At 41.8% G+C, this 17884-nt stretch overlaps 1 protein-coding gene and 1 long non-coding RNA gene across 2 annotated transcripts in view; one reads left to right on the plus strand and one right to left on the minus strand.

Moving 5' to 3' along the window:
* The first annotated feature begins 522 nt into the window (after positions 1 to 522).
* The window catches only part of LOC117806426 (phospholipid phosphatase-related protein type 3-like), a 28247-nt gene continuing 10885 nt past the window's right edge, over positions 523 to 17884 (plus strand). The window contains exons 1-5 of the mRNA XM_034675366.1: positions 523 to 1116; positions 8475 to 8578; positions 9008 to 9193; positions 11997 to 12126; positions 16850 to 17045. Of these exons, the coding sequence (XP_034531257.1) occupies positions 8498 to 8578; positions 9008 to 9193; positions 11997 to 12126; positions 16850 to 17045 (593 nt within the window). The 5' untranslated portion in view covers positions 523 to 1116; positions 8475 to 8497. The remainder of the gene's footprint in view (positions 1117 to 8474; positions 8579 to 9007; positions 9194 to 11996; positions 12127 to 16849; positions 17046 to 17884) is intronic.
* On the minus strand, positions 1559 to 9177 carry LOC117806433. The gene is made up of 3 exons (XR_004629670.1): positions 9000 to 9177; positions 5947 to 6153; positions 1559 to 1642 (listed from the first exon to the last, which is right to left on the minus strand). It is a non-coding gene; the product is annotated as an uncharacterized LOC117806433 (long non-coding RNA).

A 17884-nucleotide genomic window follows, 5' to 3' on the forward strand; every position in this document is an offset into this window, starting at 1 on the left:
CCCCGGGGGGAGTGGGGGGGGATCCAAATGCACCATAGTGGTCAGACCTGCCACACCCTCACAGAGTAAACAAAGGCAGAGATATCTGAGAGATCAGCGATGAAAGAGATGAAGGAAGTTAAGAGGGGAGGAAAAAACAACAACAATGTGATGCTTTTTAAAGAAGCGCGAGGCGTATCTGATCCTGAGCCTAATATTGTAATTACAGTGAAATTGGCTCTCGATTATAGACGAGAGGTTATCTCCAAATCCGCCCCCTCGCTTTTACGCACACATGCGCAGGCTGCGTTTACCCCACACACACATTTACACACACACATTCCAAAATCCAGCCCTTTGTCTCAGTGGTAGCCCCGAAACAGGAATCCAGCGAGCAAAGGAGGAGAGGGGAGCGTGTGTGTGGACCAGACTGTCTCCTCCCCCCACCGTATAAACGCACACACCACACTCTCTCCTCCCCCTGTAACCCCCCTCCATCCCTCCCTCCCACCTCCACAGCCCTGCTCGGCCCCCGTGCCTTTGTGTGTATGTGTGTGTGTGAAGCTGACTGCGTACCCGAAAACCGTGTGACGGATGCCGTGCGTACAAAAATAAGCTTCTTCTTCTTCTTCTTCTTCTTTTGGGAATCTCAGATTGATCCGTGTTATTTATTCTGCGGGAAATAGTAAAACCTGCAGGTGCAAGTGAAGGGGAGGAACCGGGCTGACGCACGTGAAGCTCTCACTTCTTCAAAAGCAAGGGAATAGAGACGGAACAAGGATTGCGTTAGCAGCAAGTGCAGCAAATTGGACTTTCCTCCATCAGCAACCTTCCTCTCTCTCTCTCTCTCTCTCTCACTCTCTTTCTCTCCTCTCTCCCCTCGCCATCCCTGTTCCTCCTCTGTAGGTCTCCCCATTTACTCCCCTCATTCTCTCAGCCTCCTTCCCAGAATAGCCTCACTTAGAGGTCTCAGAATAATAGTGAGAGAAGGAGTGTTTGGATTTCGGGGTGACTCAGGAGATGGATTAAAAAAGAAAGGGAGTCTCTGCACCGCAAAACTGGAGCAGCACGCGCGACCACGCCGGGGGGGAAGAGGGCGAAGGGACTCGGTGAATTCGCGGAGCCCCCGGGACAGAGGTGAGTGCTCGGGCTGTCCGGTGTGTCTCTCTCCCCCCCTCTTGGCATGCATCCACCAGCTAACCCTCCGCTCTTCAGCACATGGTTTTCACGTTTCCATAATTGATGATCTCATACGCAATCTGATGGTTTCTGATTGTGGAGGAGTAACGTGTTATCATGAGCCTGTGGAGAATCATGCTCCTTTAACTGTGGTTCTTCTGTTTCATTTAGCTTCCATAACCTCCAGTTGATCACCACACAGAGAAGCTGCAAGTTAAGCTCATTGCACATCAAGAAAAACGTGCTTTCCCTCCAAGAAAGAAGCACACATCCCTCCTTTATTGTCATTTTATCTTATTTGTTTAAATACATTTGACACCAGCTTTGAAAAACGGTTGTATAAACTGTTTGTTTCAAAGCAGATGAACAGCTATGTGTTATAAACCCTCCTCCTCCTTACCTCGAGCATATGGCCCTTCATGTGTCCCTGCCTCCTCGGGGCCCAGCAGTGGATATGGCTGTGCAGACAGCACTGTAACTTCCCCTGATGGATGGATGAATGGATTAGTAAAACAGTAGGAATAGATGCACTGTCCTGTTGCACTTTCTGTTCAGCTCATTCTGTAATCTTCAAGTTCATGTTAGTGAATCAGGGGTCAGTTAAAGAGCAGTGACTTTACATTTTGATTTAATGCTTATAGTCATCGGCTTCAGGGAGATGCTTGTATCACAGCACTGAAACATAAATGTGTGGTAATGCGGTGGATACTGAATACTGTACTGATTTCTTCATCTCTACAAAGCAAAGCTGGGAGGAATCAACAAAAACATTTACTGTTTATTGGGTGCTTTTTTTGTTCAATTCGAATGAGTTGTAGCGTTTTCAAAGTTGGGCTGTCTTCTCCTCAGGCACAGTTTGATTTTTCTTCTCTGTTTGACATCAGGTGCACTGTTAGGCAGATGAAAGATTCTCAGTTTTCATTAAAGACAAAAAGCATCACAAATGTGTGTGATCATGTAGTTTCTAAAAGCTCAACACATACTCTCCATCCTACTATTAAAGACTAGGACCAGGGGCATTGTAGTGGGGGGAAAAGTGGGACTGACCACCTAGGGCCAAGTGGGGAGGGGGGGCCTTAATGGGCCTGAAATAAAATGTGTAGTACGCTTTTCTTTTGTTTTGTTATAACTGCAATAAGATAACAACAATTGTCTGAATAAATAAACATACAGTCAGAATTTCTTTCTGGAAAAAAGGGGAGTCTCTTCCTGTCGACTAGATTGATTGGCTCTGTGAGATGCGTGTCTCATGCCTAAAGTGGGGAATTGTTATATTTTCATAGCATCAATTGTGGGTGAATCTGATTGAAAGTAAACCATAGGTATTAGAGTTTTATTTTACTTCATAAGGTTAAATTATACCAAATAATGCCCCCTTTTTGTTATTCAACAAGTCACTTGGCTTCAAATAATCTTGTTTACAGAGGTGGACAGTCTGAAGTGTCAATATTGTTCAGTTACATTTGGAGAAATTGTAAAAAAAAAAATTGATATGTAGCTTAGATTTGAGTCAGTTCACCAGGATAGTTTTAAGTATATATTTTTGTATAATGCAAATAAAGCAGTTTTATAGCAGCAATGTTGTATTTTGTAGGGTTGGCTGTGGCGATGGGGCCCACTGAGATATCTTTTCAGAGGGGGCAGAATTCCTGGTGACGCCCCTGACTAGGACTGATTACTAACTCAGTATTGATCCCCCTGATTAATTTATTTTTTATCAAAATGAACAGAATAATATAGATATACTGGAGATAATTGTTTCAACCTTTGTTACATTTTCATGTTTAGACTGACACAAAGTCTATTACTTAAGATTACAAGTACAGCTGATATGATTAATAGATTAATCAATTAGCCTCTGACTATCAAATGAATCCCAAATTACTTCAGTCATGGATAAATTTGAGTAATTTTCAACAAAAAAATGGGAAAACATTTCTGAACTGAATGTTTTTGGGTTATTGGCATAACATTTTTGTCCAGCTCAGGGAATCAACGGGCGACTCACGATACAATACAACATGACAGGGTATCATAAGATACAATACGTCGCAACCATAGACTGTAAATAAAAATGGACAGCGTTGCTCCGCCTCTTCCCGTTGTACAGTTCTGAAGCCAAAAAATCCCGCTCCTGGGCGCCGCCATTGTGCAGCCAGAGCCTGTGAAGCCACTGTAACAAGCTCCGCCCTACAGTGTAGCTTCATAAGACGCTGTGTGTCCTTTAAAGTTTCCCTCTACGGCGGCTGTGAATCAAAGGAAACCCGGAAGTAAAACCCCGTTTTTTAAACTCTAATAACTAACGAAAAAGAAACTTTTCAGAAAAAAGAGGCCTTGAACACAAAACAGTCAAATACTAACTACATATCACCACAGCATACGGATGTGAGAAACATTCGTACGACGTGTATTTATTTTTTAAAGTTTGACTGTTCCCCCATTCAAACGAATGGGGTAGACGGATTTTTTTACCTATACTGCAGCCAGCCACCAGGGGGCAGATACACTGCTGAAAGCCTCACCACCAGGGCCGTATCTGGCACGCTTGGTCACAACACATTACAATAAGATACGACATGACACGATACCTTAAGATACAATACGACACGACACGACAATATACAATAAGATACAAGACGATACGAAACGACACAATACAATACGTTATGATACAATAAGATACGATACCACACATCCTGATACGACACTACACAATATAACAAGACATGACACGACACAATACGACACGTTTTGATACAATACGATATGCCATACATGGCCCATGATAATGATAATACCACGATACAGCAATACTGCAATAATCGATATATTGCAATCACGATATTTGAAATAATACAAAGTGCCCCCTGAAAGTGATATATTAATACATTTATTATTTCAGAGCAACAGCCGGTTCCTTTCTCGTCAGCTTCCATTCCTCTAAAGCCTTAAGCAAAACTTCTGCCACATGAGCACCTGCATGAATCTCATGCACCAAGCTAGTTTGTAGCACTTAAGGGATGCGTTTCTCACCCGTTATTAATTATCACGTAGGACTAACCAGACCGTGGAGTCCAACTATCGCAGGTCAGTGACACTCTCTGCAGGGTTGAGTGCACATTTCACCTTTCTGCATGTTTCAGCGTTACAAGCTGGAATAGCTTTTTCTTTCTTTCTTCTTTTTGGTTTTGAAAGTAGCTAGCTCTGCTTTTAGCTTGAGCTCGTCGGCAGCCGCCATATTGAAAATGCTGACTCAAGAGCCTCCTCGAGCCATGAAGCATTGCCGCAGTGAATCACATTGGAAAGGAAGTCTGTTTAAAGCGCTGTGTTTATTCAATTAAAATATCAATATTGAGCCCCAGTGTATAGATAATTGTACCACACAGGTCAAGACGATGATATACTGCCAGCGTTTTTAAGACATTCTGTCCCATCCCTTCTAAACAATGAATAGCTTAATTAATGCTAACGACAGAGGTGCCAAAATATACAACCCTTTGCAGTAGCAAAGTGGTCGGTGCAAATTAGGTATTTTTCATGGGGCCCAGAATCTCTGGCAGTGCGCCCGCATGAAGATAAAAGATTAGTCAGTCATTGCAAATAGTAAAAGAAAAGCAACAAATCCTCCCCAAATTTGAAGACAAGGCACTACACTTATGTGATTTATGCTGTGGGACATTATTTACGTCCAGTCTATCCACTCAGTGATTAATTTCCTGCTCATATCAGATCTACATCATGCAGTAAATGATCTATGATGTAAAGACGGGCAGCTAATGTAAGGAAACATGGGAATGAAAGAGTGGAGATGCTTTCCAACAGGGCATGAGAGGTCACTGGACGACTTAATCAATCATATCATATGACCACTCAGTCAACATGAAGAGACTCAGCTGAACACTTATGGGTGATTTGGGATTAGCATGTTGGGTCATTTTTACCACGATCATACAAATGGCATACGGTTTCCTTATATGTCACCCATCTGTATGTTTAATTGTACTTTCAAACATGATACTGTGCCATATCACTATACTCTATAGTCAGCATGCTACTCAATAACACATGCCTGATGTACAAGAACCTGCACTGTAGTGTGCAATACAATACTACTCTCTGCCTTGTACAACCCCCCAACCCCCCAATCCCCTGTGATGCTGGTCAGTGAGTTGTATCTTCCTCGCTAAGACGGACTGTTGCTGTCCACCTCAGGCTATACAACCCACCTCATGTACACACATACACAAACACAACTATATACACACACACCAAAGCAAAATGTGCACACACTGCCAAAACCACACACACACATGCAAACACTGCTGACATGTTTGCAAGCACAAGCACAGAGCTGCTGAGACTGCGCATGCAAAGATTTTGCAGTCACACACACACACACACACACACACACGCATGTTGTGCCCCAGAGGACAAATGCTGGTGTGATAGATAAACGAGAGCCTCTTCTTCACTAAAGAGGCTCACTTGTCTGTGTGTGTGTGTGTTTGTGTGTTTGTGTGTCTGTGTATGAGTCGGGGGGTGAGGTTTAAATGCTGACTCTAGTAGGTCACTCAGACCAAGCGGGTGGATGTGTGACACCCAGGACCCTGCATCTTCTTAAGCTGCTTTCAGCTACACTAGAATCCATCCATCCCAGTATCCCCCTGTTTCTGATCCTCGTTCCCTCACCCCCTCCCCTCACCCCCCACCCCCATCCCCATCTGACATACACATCACCCAGACACCCAAACTCTAGCTACACTCTCCTGCTTTCCTTTTTTTTCTTACCATTTGTCTTTTTTACGCCTTTGATCTCCGCTTATCTTGTCCCCGGTTCTTTCCTATTCTCCTCTCGTCGCCTCGCCGCTCCTCTCCTCGTCTTTTCTCTTGTCTCCTTTCCTACTCTCATCTCCTCTTCATTTCCAGCGGTCATGGAAATTAAACCGTAGAAGTCTTTGATTCTGCATGTCTTACACCGCCTCAGGGTCAGGCCCTCTTATCTCGGAGAGAAAGAGAGAGGCAGACACAGAAAAAAGAGGAAGGAGATGGAGGAGAGGAGGGAGAGGTAGAGAAGGAGGTGTGCACAGAGAGACAGATAACAAGAGAAGGGAAGGTGTATGGGGTGGGGAAAGAAGGAAAAGGGATTTTTTAGACCTAGAACAAACAGATAGGAGGAGAAATTGGCAAAGCTAAATAAGTAGAAGCCGTGAAATCCAAAGAAGAGAAGAGGGGGCCAGCAGGGGCAGTCTTTTTTGACTGGGGTGGTCCAACTGGGGCACTGACTTATTCAGGGTTAGCATGAAGTATGTGTGCACATACAAATGAATGGTGTTTGTTTACCCGGTTATTAAAAGATGTGAGAATCCTGTGTATATTCTAACTTTAAAGAAAACCACAAAAGCATGGCAACAGTTCAATCTTCTTTGCTAAACTCTTCAAGGACTCAGACAGATGTTTGTCCAAACTAACAAACTGAAGTACTAAGAAATGTGCTACAACGACGTCCAAGAACATCTTAAAGCAGCCTGTTGCAGCACAGTCCAAACAGATGACTGTAGTTTGAACTCCTCCTCTGAAAAAGGCAAACAGCCAGGGGCGTGTCCAGAGAAATGGTCAGGGGTGGCATATGCCCCCTCCATGAAATCTGATTGGCCACCCAAGGTCCCACTCCAAAATCCTAAACTACCACTAACCTTTCACTTCCTCACAGGTGGGACTTATATTAAAATCATCTTCTTGGACTGTGTTGTAGCAGGCTGCTAGTAGCTTTCTATGCATCTAAATCTGGCACATTTTCTTTGGTTGGCACGTGAAACTAAAGAAAAATACCTCACACTAGTATTTCTTAAGACAGGTGCGCAGGAGAGGAATCAGTTCATCAAAAATTCCAAGTAAAATTCTTCACACTGCTGGTCACAAATACATTCATTGGAAAGATTTTGGTGCCAACAAATGTATTTAAACTGTGTTCAAATTTGACTTTGGACATATTTTTGAGTTTTAGCGGATTCATATGTTGCTACTTTGATGTGTTACTATTCAAAAATGAAAAAATAAAATAAATAAAAACGCAGAAAAAAAATAATATATACTTAAGTATTAGCATTTACATTTGATATGTTCAATGGAAATAGAAAGGGTTCATAAATTCCATTCATGCATGAGTGTGTGCGCAAATACTTGGTGCCACCCCTGCATATATCAGCACCCCCCAGTTACAAAAGACTGGACCTGTCCCTACAAAGAGCACTTGGGGGGGGGGGGGGGCAATCAGATGGGGGGTGCCACCCCTGGCCGGTAGTTTGGATCAGCCCATGGCTGACAGAGGCAGGAAGAAATTCAGAGATGCCTTTCAGGAATTCTTTATAATTTCTTTTAACCCGTTTTGAATTGTATGTTTTATGAGTGACACAGCTGAGGTTTGGAAAAAGAACTATAGCAAAGAGGTTACAGTTTGTAGGAAAGCAGACCAAACACAAAGAAAGACATAGAGAGGTCAATAGAAACGTGTTGGTGTAATAAAGGTGGATTGAAGAAGGGAGATGCCTGAAAGATTGATACGTAAAATGGGACAGAGAGAGAGGTGGGGGAGGTAAAGAGCGTGAGATTGAGTGATATAGAAGGAGGGAAACAGATAGAGGACAGAGATACAGAGATAGAACGACAGGCAGAAAATGAAGAGAAACGGGGAGCTGGAGGGAGAGATGTGAATATTTAACTCTGTTTAGTTTTCCATATGGGCCTTTGGCTCTTCCTTCTCTCTGAGGCCTCGGCTCGCCTTCAGGTTACTGATAGCAGGAGACATCTGTGAGGATGATACATTTAGTGTGTGCTCCCACAAGGAAGTTAAAAGGTTCCTTTTGAGTAAGAATTTAATCTCTTTCTATCTGTAGATTTCTATGTACTTTTCAACTGGGGTATCCTAATGACCTGCAACCTGGAGAAAAAAATCCGCCAGTGTTATTAACTGTGCGTGTGCAGAGTTATGGGCTTAATTATTGAATGTGTACGCGTGAGCAAAAACAATTAATGCACCTCATTACCAAAAACACTTACAAATATGCACAGAATACGCTTTAATTTCTGCTGACTAACGCAAGGTCTCGCTCCTCGAAGAACTGCGTTTGAATTTGTGGAAAATGAAACCTTTCTACCTTCACCAGCGTTTGAAAACTTTCACAGCTATGTTTCATTCATCAGATGAGCCAATACCTGGCAGAAACATGAAGATCTTTTGGACGCTTTCAGAAATATTGATGGTAGAAATCCATAAAAGTGGTCTCTTAAACTCTCTACTCAATCTGTTTTACCAACAGGCTGCGACTGGTCTCACCCCAAGATGACGTCCCCCAAGAACAAAGCCAAGAAGAAGCCCCCCAAAGACAGCATGACACTGCTGCCATGCTTTTATTTTGTAGAGGTGAGTGTGTGCACAGATTGGATGTATTGATGAATCACCTTTTATATTCACCAGTTTGCTCCGTTGAGATGATTCACGACGTTTACTGAATCAATCAGAAGCTGATTCACTCGCTCTGCTGCGTGGAGTCACACTAACAGTGAGGTTTTATGGTGATTACATCTGGATGCTTCTGACCTCCGCTGAAAGCACAGTTTGATGCTCTCCTCGAGGAAATATTACAGTGTCATCACTTTCTGCCTTTCCTTTGTGTGTGTGTGTGTGTGTATTACTGTAGAGATGAGATAAACAGTGGATGAATCACCTCTTTCAAAACAAATACTAAATGCGTGTCACTTTCTGTCCTTGTCCGTGTGTATGTGTGTGTGTGTGTGTGTGTGTGTGTGTGTGTGTGTGTGTGTGTGTGTGTGTGTGGGTGTACCTATGTAGCTCCCCATCGTCCTGTCCTCTTTGGTGTCCCTATACTTCCTGGAACTGACAGATGTGTTGTCCCCGGCAATGGTGGGCTTCCGTTGCCATGACCGCGACCTCTCCATGCCCTACGTGGAGACGGGAGATGAGCTCATCCCACTGTTGATGCTGCTGAGTTTGGCCTTCGCTGGTCCTGCAGCATCTGTAAGTCAATCACACACTCACACACTGTTGAAGGGGAAGTTAATTGAATGCCATTTTTCTGTCAGTTCTCCATAAATATAAGGAAAGACAACGTATATCCCAATTTTATGAATGCAGTTTCAAAGAGAGTGTATGTTAGCCTAGCTTTGCTTAGTTAATGGATAGCTGTAGCCTTTTTCATGCAACCAAGGCAGGCTATGTGCACTCCTGTAATGTCTTGCCTTCAGTTTAATTGCAATATGGTGCGACCAAGTCGTCCCACCGCTGTGCTAGCATTAGCAGTATTAACAGAGACATTATGGAGGCAAGACAGGTTCACTGTGAGCAGGACTGCGTGTGTGTATGCAAATCTCCCACTGTTTGTTTACCTCTCGTGCTAACATTGCACCATGACGTAATGTGAAATGATGCCAGTATTAGACCCTGCGGGATCAATAAGAAGCAAAAGGTGTGATGATGGCATAAAAAATAGTCTTAAATTTCCTCTTGAGACAGATGGCTTGACTTTTAGACCTTAATGGAATAATGTCAGTGTTCAAAAATGAAGAAATCAACTTTCCACTCAAGTATTTGTGTAGAAATTGAGCTCTTATAAGTTATTTAAGCTTTGCTCTAACTCTACTATAAGAGAAAGTGATGGCCTCCCTGGCTTGATCTTGCCTTTCAGTTTCCAATCACACAAGAAATGGCACTTTAACCCTACTGTTATGTTAATTTCTCAGGAACAGCAATAATGTTCTGGGTCAATTTAACAAGGGGCGTATATTTAATTATGCAAAAGTGTCAGAACACAAAAAAATCCCAATAAACATTTTTTTAATCTCATTGTTAAGTCCTTTACTAACCACTTGAGTCAATATTTAGTGCAATGGTGTTCTTTAATTCTCACAGATGATGGTTTAATGAGGATATCTCACTTGTTTTTAATGAAAATTCATGTTAAAGGTGTGTGTGTGCGTGTGTGTATGAGTGGGGTGAAATATGTCACACAGTTGCAAAGAAACAACTAGTATGACACTTCTGACTCCTTTTAGCCTCCACTTTGACTGCTGGCTCAAATTGACCCACAAAAAGGAAAAATCTATAAACATGCAGAGGGGGTTACAAATATGTGAAATCAACCATTGTATATAAAATTTTGATGTTTGAAGTGTTGCTGTATGTTTTTGTTGATTGTTCGTTTTCTGGTTTTTGTTTTTAACTCCGTAAAGCACTTTGAATTGCTCTATGTATGAATAGTGCTTTATAAATACACTTGCCTTGCCTTGCCTTGCCTTGCCTTGCCTATATGTTGGTTTCACATATTAAGCCAAGCAGAATAAGTTTCATACCAAAAAAATATTTTTAACAATTTTTGGGGGATTTTTGAATTTTAAAAAGGGTCAATTTAACCCGCAACATAACAGGAGGGTTAAAAGTATCAGTGCCTATTCTATAGTCTTAGCAGCACTGACTGAAATCAATGAGTAATTTTATGCACTCACCAGCTCTGCTGCCATTACCTGGATTGCAGGACAGGATGTTGCTCCACTTTTTCCTATCAGAGATAGTAGGGGCCCAGTAGCGCCTCAGGCTGCTCTCACATCTGTGTTCGGGTAACCGTCATAACTTCCTGACTCTGAAGACCAGCCTGTGACAGAAGCTAACGTTCTGAATGCTAATGGAAAACTAACAGTTTTGCCACAGTGTCAACAGGCAGAGATGAAATGTGTTGGATTGAAATGTTTTCATGAATTGATTTGGTATACTGTGTGATAAGGTCACCTTTCCCATTGTTAAGAATAACTCACAGCTGTTATGGGCTTTGGTCCAATCAGAATTCAGTACTTAACAAGTGGGGTAATAATACCACTCAAGTTTTTTACTTGGCTAAATTAATGTATCAATGTAGTTTAACGTTTAACAACAATGGTTAGATTGCTCTGGCCTGATGCATGTTAGTTCAGTATAACTCACCTTTTTGCTCTGCTTTGGTCTGCACCAACTACTTAGACAAATATTTTGAACTTTATCTTGCTAGGTTTTTTTGCACAATTCAGTTACCATTCACTATTTGATGCTAGATAGGAATGATACACTTGCTTCACACCTTTTAAATTGGTAAAAGTACAATTTTCATCACAACAGAAAACCGTAATCTTAAACAAAGCTGGTAGCGTATATTTCCTGTTGGGTTTGTCACTGAGCAACATTTGACCCATGACTCATGAAAAAATGTTGACTAATGATGCTTTATCCCCGTACTGGAGTCACCAGCATAAGATCTTAGTCACAGTGGATCAGTGATCTCATGAGTGTTTTGTGATTTGGAAGTTTGTCACAAATCCCACAGAAGTAGACAAATACATAGATCACACAAGTACACACACGCACAGCTTCTCAAATGCTCACAAAGCAAATTCAATCTCTCTTCAGAAATGCAGAATCAATGGAAACATTTATAAATACACACCTGACATTCCAATACACACCATCAGACATGCAATAGGCCTCCCAATCAATACACACACTCTCACACACAGTGCTAATCCATCAGCAGCATGGAAACGAGCAGACCTCTCCAGCACTCATCTATCACTCTGATTGGAAGTGATCACTATTCAATAGCACCTTGCTTCCATTCTCTCTGCGTAGCTCTCGCTCACTGTAGATCACAGGAATGGATATTTGACATTACAGCACTTTCTCCTCTCTGCGTCTCTTTGTTTCTTTCTGTGTATCCGTTCTTTGACGGATTTTCAATGTGTACAATATCAAAAAATACTGCTCCTGTCTTACCTTTCACCTACTTTTCTCTTCACAGATTATGATGGGGGAGGGCCTGATGTACTGTATGCAATCCAAACTGAAGTCTTGTCCAAAGTCGGAGAGCAGCATCAACGCTGGAGGCTGCAGCTTCAACTCCTTCCTCCGCAGAACCGTGCGCTTTGTCGGTACGTCAAACCACTGGTCCTTTAGAGGTTTTCTTTCTAGGTGGGGTTTAAGTAGTATGATCCACAACATTTCAGAGGTTAGTTCAGTGATGGCCAAACTGGGGGGCCCAATGAAAACCTTATACACAGTTTGCACTGCTAGCAAAGCATGGCCAGTTTTGTGAAAGAAATTATAACGAGTCATATCTTGTCCTAAGCTTGATCTCTATCAGCGGTGGGCTGCCCACACATTAACAAATTTGGAATTGCATGTTGCAGAATATCTATAAATGTCTTCCTTTGTAAACGTGGCTGGTTGTTTCTTTTTAGTTTAAGTCATTTTAAGGTCGCAGTTTTTATTTTAGATGCCAGTGTTTCAAATAAATTCTGAAGATGCAGGAATTTGGGAGCAAAGGATGTGTCGGATTGTGTGTTGAAAATTTTGGGAACCACTAGGTTTGTGAACAAGGTTTAGGGTTTGTTCTAGAAGCTTTCTAAGGATTCATAACTGTTAATATCTTTCTGAAGTGATGTTTTTAAAGAAGAACTATTATACTTACTCCCACCTTTCATCATGTCAGTTTGGGACACCTGTAGATTAGATTTGCATGATTTGCAGCTCAAAAAGAGTCCTTATTTATCTTAATCTGGCGTCTATAAAAACTCTCATTTCAGCACTGTTCAGCCTCTGCCTGGAACGCTGCTTTTTGGCTGATCTTCCAGAGATATGAAGTCAGACGCAGCTTGTGGGTGTCACTTTTCACACAGCTTTGTAGTCATGAAACAACCCAACCCAAAAAATATGCCGTTATGGAAAATGTGTGAGGCTAACCGTTGGCTTCCCATTATAACCAGTTAGGTGTTAGATTAACTGCTGTTATGTAATGTTACATACAGCTTGTGGTTCAGAGCCTTTACAGAAGGTCTTTATAGATGCAACAGTCTCAGATTGGAGTAACAGTTGAGATGCAAATCCAGCTAGCTCTGGCCTTTGTTTACAAACGAGTCATCAGCGAAGCCGCGAGCACAAACAGCTACAGTGTTGCTGTTGTTGTCCCAAAAACATTAAAGCTTCCCACTGTTTTCTGTTGCCTTCGTCTTTGGGAAGAGAATATTGCTGTGACTTTCATTCACAATCAAAAGAACACTGAGGAGTTTCTGAGTCATACTGAACCAACAAAGTGTAGAGTGGAGGAAAAAGCAGAGTTAAAGTGGACTTTCCAGCTTCCAGGTGGGCGTGTCCTTTAACATTATTCTAATAGGACGGTAGAGCCTGATGTCAGGTCCTAGACGAGACTTTGCAAAGTTCTGGAAACAATCAGAGAAGGGGATAGCGCCAACTTCCATGTATGTTGTGATGAAACTGCGCCAAGGTTTAGTGTGGACATCCAACATTGTAACAACAAATATTAAAATATGGATCAGCATAATGTTACTCCTTTAAGTTGGTATAATTACTTAGAAAGTGTTGATTAACCTTGCACCGCCATAAATCATACATTTACTTTTAAAGCTGGGGTTGGTAATCAGATTTAGATACACTTTTTGTTATACTGGTTAAAATGATCTTTATGCCCTGATGGCAATCAATACATAATGGGCCCGATCTACTAAAGGTTTGCGTGTATAAAAACACGTGCAAACTTGATAGTGCGCGCAAAGCTGACGTACTGACCGGGAGCAAATAGGATTGCGTCTGTCAAATGGGCAAAATAGCACTCGCAAATCATTTAGCGTGTTTGCCTTCATGAATATGCAGAATACATGTAGATCATCAGAACGCGCAAAATACTGGGAGGAGGAGATGCAAATGTAATCATTTAGCACACGCAATGTGATCTATCAAACCTGAAGCAGATAGCACGCGCTGTATTTGCGTCTATATTTAGCACGTTTGAAAGGCAGGTGCAAACTGGCACAGCGTTACGCACACATGGCTGCGGTCACTGTAAAGCTCATCATAACATCGCTTTACAACATGCCCGCAAAAGCTGGGCTTACAAGCATTACTACATGTTTTAGTCAATCAAACCAAGAGAACAAAATAATAATAATAAAACAACACAAATTCAAAGCAGTTCAGCACCACGGATAGCGACCGCATCATTCTGACACCCACTTTCACTTTTTCATATAATGAGAGCACAGTAGGTCACTGTATTCAGATATAAAGTTTAGTAAAATTGGCACAGCTGCCCACATCTGCACATACAAACAAAAAACAATATGAACTAGGCCTACTCACCAGTTTGGACGAGCCTTAAGCTCCACGGACTTGTCCACGATGCACTATATGTCCATTTTCTTTGATCTGTCATTCTCAAAAGATAACATGACATGTCCACTCAGTCTTAGTCTTAGTCAGTCTCAGTTTAGTTAGTTTTAACTTGGAGAATGAGCGCTCACTGAGCTGCGCCAGGCAGCTCTGCGTAACTCCTCATCTCGTGCTTGCAGCAGTGTGTTGGGGTGAATTGACTGAAATATGTTCACAGTTCCATTTAAGCTGGTGAATCTTTGGAACAGCTGCTGGATGATGATATCAGGCATTAAAAACGTTCACCCGAAAGTTGCTCTCTGGGACAGTGAGGCGACTATCTTCATCCAAGTGACGCCTAACTTTTCTAGAGCAAGACTGGCAGACTAAGCCTCATCAAATCACTCTCTAAACTCCATCAAAACACTGATTGCGTTTTGGAGTAGAGTAGATACGTTTATTTCATCGGCAGATCTTCTGTTTTTTTCTCACTTCATTCACCTTTTCACAGATGGCCTCCCAAATCGCGTTTCTAACACCGAGATGTCTCTGCTGGAGTTCACGGATGTGTTTATTTCCCTCCTCCACAAAGACCTCCAACTCCATGGCTTCAAACTTCATTTATCGCTTAAGGCCACTCTGCTCTCTCAAACTCTCCATGGTGACAGCCGATAGCACACGCAAAATCCTCGTAAAATAGGGCGGTCCACATCACTTTTGCACTCTATTTGCGCACGCAGTCTTAGTAGATCACCCGCAACACGCCCAGAAATAGCACGTGCAAAATTATTATTTGCACACGCAAATTAGCGCTCGTTATTTGGGATTTTAGTAGATCAGGCCCAATGTGTTCTTAAAAAAGAAGGAAGAAAAGCTGCTATCTACAGCCGGAGTAAACCTGGGAAAACACCAACCAATCAGCCTTTTTTGGGTGCCAAATTTTTAAACCATTCAAATCCCGTCCTGACGTTCTGCCCGCCTCCTGCGTGTACATTGCACCCTGTCAGCGGCGCTCGTGCATGTGAGCAGGGGGGGGTACTTTTGGAGGAGCTCTGTGGGAGGAGGGGAGGGGTTAGACGGAGTCATGAGGAAATGTTACATTCAAGACAATGTCTTGTTTGTAGTGGAACACTAAGCTCCTCTACCTCTTTCTTTTGGATGTTCCTTATGTGTCTAATGAAAGTAGGGATGAAAAAGCCCTCTATTTTGTTATTCCTATGCAGTAAGATTCTTGATAGAAGTGTGGCCAACTCAGTATTTTGGAAAGGATATGATAGACTATTTTTCTGATCTGCCTTTTTGTTTGTAGTCATGTTATGATATATTTTTTTCTCTAATCTTAATTGTTACAGATTAGTATACACTGATAAAACAAAAACTAATGCTCTTTTTGTCAAAGTTGTTGAGTCTTGAAAAGTTTTATCTGTTATCTTTTTTGTCTTCATCACTGCCTGCGTTCTTTAATATTGCTTATCTGAAGCCCTATGAAAGGTTCTATATTAAAACGTTGCCATGGACATACAAACAGTAGCAGTATTCTCACGAGGGCTTTTTTAGAAGGTCTCATTAAGTATCATTTTCCCATATATGCTCACTCTGTTGCTAATGAAGAGGCCTATAAAAAGAATATTCATCACAGAATCCTAAACAAACACCTCAGTGAAGAGATAAATGCTGCAGTGTATTGAAATAAATCCTCAACGGCACAAGTGTGAAAGCGTTTCAGAAGCAGTGTTTACCTTGGAGTCTGTTATTTTCTTCACACGCATGTTTCACTGTAATCACACATGAGCTATTTTTTTGAGATAGTTGAGATATGAAATGTGTTTCATATCTGCACACCTTCATGTTTATTATTGTGTAAATATCTGAAATTGACCATGCATGTTATCATATATGAGACAGATGACTTATCCTTTGAGATGAAGTGTAGTAAAGTTAAACAAGCCCTGGTTTTATAAGAGATTTTGTTTACAAAGAGCTCTACCATTGTGGAGAAATGTCGGCTGTCAGGAGTTGGTCACCAATTTCTGTTGTTTTTAAAGATGGAAATCAGTTTTGGCTAAGAGTAATTCCACTCACCGGCTGAGCCCCCCTAACATGATTCCATTTCAGAGTGTGGAAATAAGCTAATTACATGCTTTAAATGAAGGGTGACTTAAAATGAAACAGACTTGATATAATGCTCCACGGGAAATATCTGGAGGCTGACATTGAGCTTTGAAGTGAAAAGAGTAAAGCACCTTGCCAAATTTAACTGTCTGCAGAAAAAAGCGTCATAACCTAACAGACTGAAGGCTGCTGGTGTCACTTCAGGATGTTGGGGGTGGGAAATCTGCGTTGTTTTTGCCACTGCAGGTGTTCACAAATGAACAGCTCAATGTGAGGGAACCCTCCAGGGGCTTTTAGTTCATTTACTGAGGCTGCCTCTAAATCTGTCTCATACCTCGCCTCCCCTCTCTCTCTCTCTCTCTCTCTCTGTCCCTCAAGGTGTTCATGTGTTCGGTCTCCTGGCAACAGCCTTGGTGACAGATGTCATCCAGTTAGCGACCGGTTACCACGCCCCTTTCTTCCTCACCGTCTGCCAGCCCAATTACACAGCACCGGGGGTGTCATGTGACAACAATGCCTACATCACACGGGACATCTGTATGGGGAAGGACCAATATGCCATCATGTCAGCGAGGTAGGGCGCTCATACAGGAAGAACATTTAAACAGGACCCATGAGAGAAACTGAAAAATCTCCATCTGTTTGAATCCTGGAGCTTCATCTCCAAAATAGACAGCCTATAAAAGCAGATAACAACATGAAGTATGACTTCATATAAAATTAATGTTGTTCTTATGTGCTTTAGCTCTCTAGCTCTACTGCTGTATTCACATGAAAGAATAATGCAGCAATGTCTTATACTTTTGCTTGCCACTGAATGCACAGAATCATTAGCAAACAGAGCATATTGCATATTTTTTGCGGGTCATACAAAGGCTTTGTCATAAAATGCTACAGACCTCATTAAGCTCTACTGATAAAATCACTTTCAGCAGTTGCACATTCTTACAGAATAAACTACATAGCAGGAGTCACCAAACTCATTAGCATCTGAACTGGATTAAAGGAGATTAAAGTGGCTAAAGAGGAACATTTTTGTTACAGTTGATTATTTTTAATCATGCAATATCTGCTTGTCAAGATAACTTATACGAGAAAAGATTTGGAATGTCATAACAAATTATCATTGTGCCCAGCTGTTACCGACACATGCAGGAGCTGTGGCTCAGTTTAGCTTTCAAATGTACCCTTTAGCAGTGCAGTGTGTGACAATCATAGGTCAAGCTACAGCATATGGGTATTAGACTGGTATTATAAGCACATGCAGAGACAAAAGATTACAGCTAGATAAAGATGATATGGGGATAATCCTAGAGGAACAAATGCACAAATGTTTCAAAAAGAGCTTTACTTAAATCTACACCCAACCCTTAAGATGTAGTTTGACTAGAAATATAAGAATAAAATCAGCAG

Source organism: Notolabrus celidotus, chromosome 22 (assembly GCF_009762535.1).
Source record: "Notolabrus celidotus isolate fNotCel1 chromosome 22, fNotCel1.pri, whole genome shotgun sequence".
Classification (NCBI taxonomy): Eukaryota; Metazoa; Chordata; class Actinopteri; order Labriformes; family Labridae; genus Notolabrus; species Notolabrus celidotus.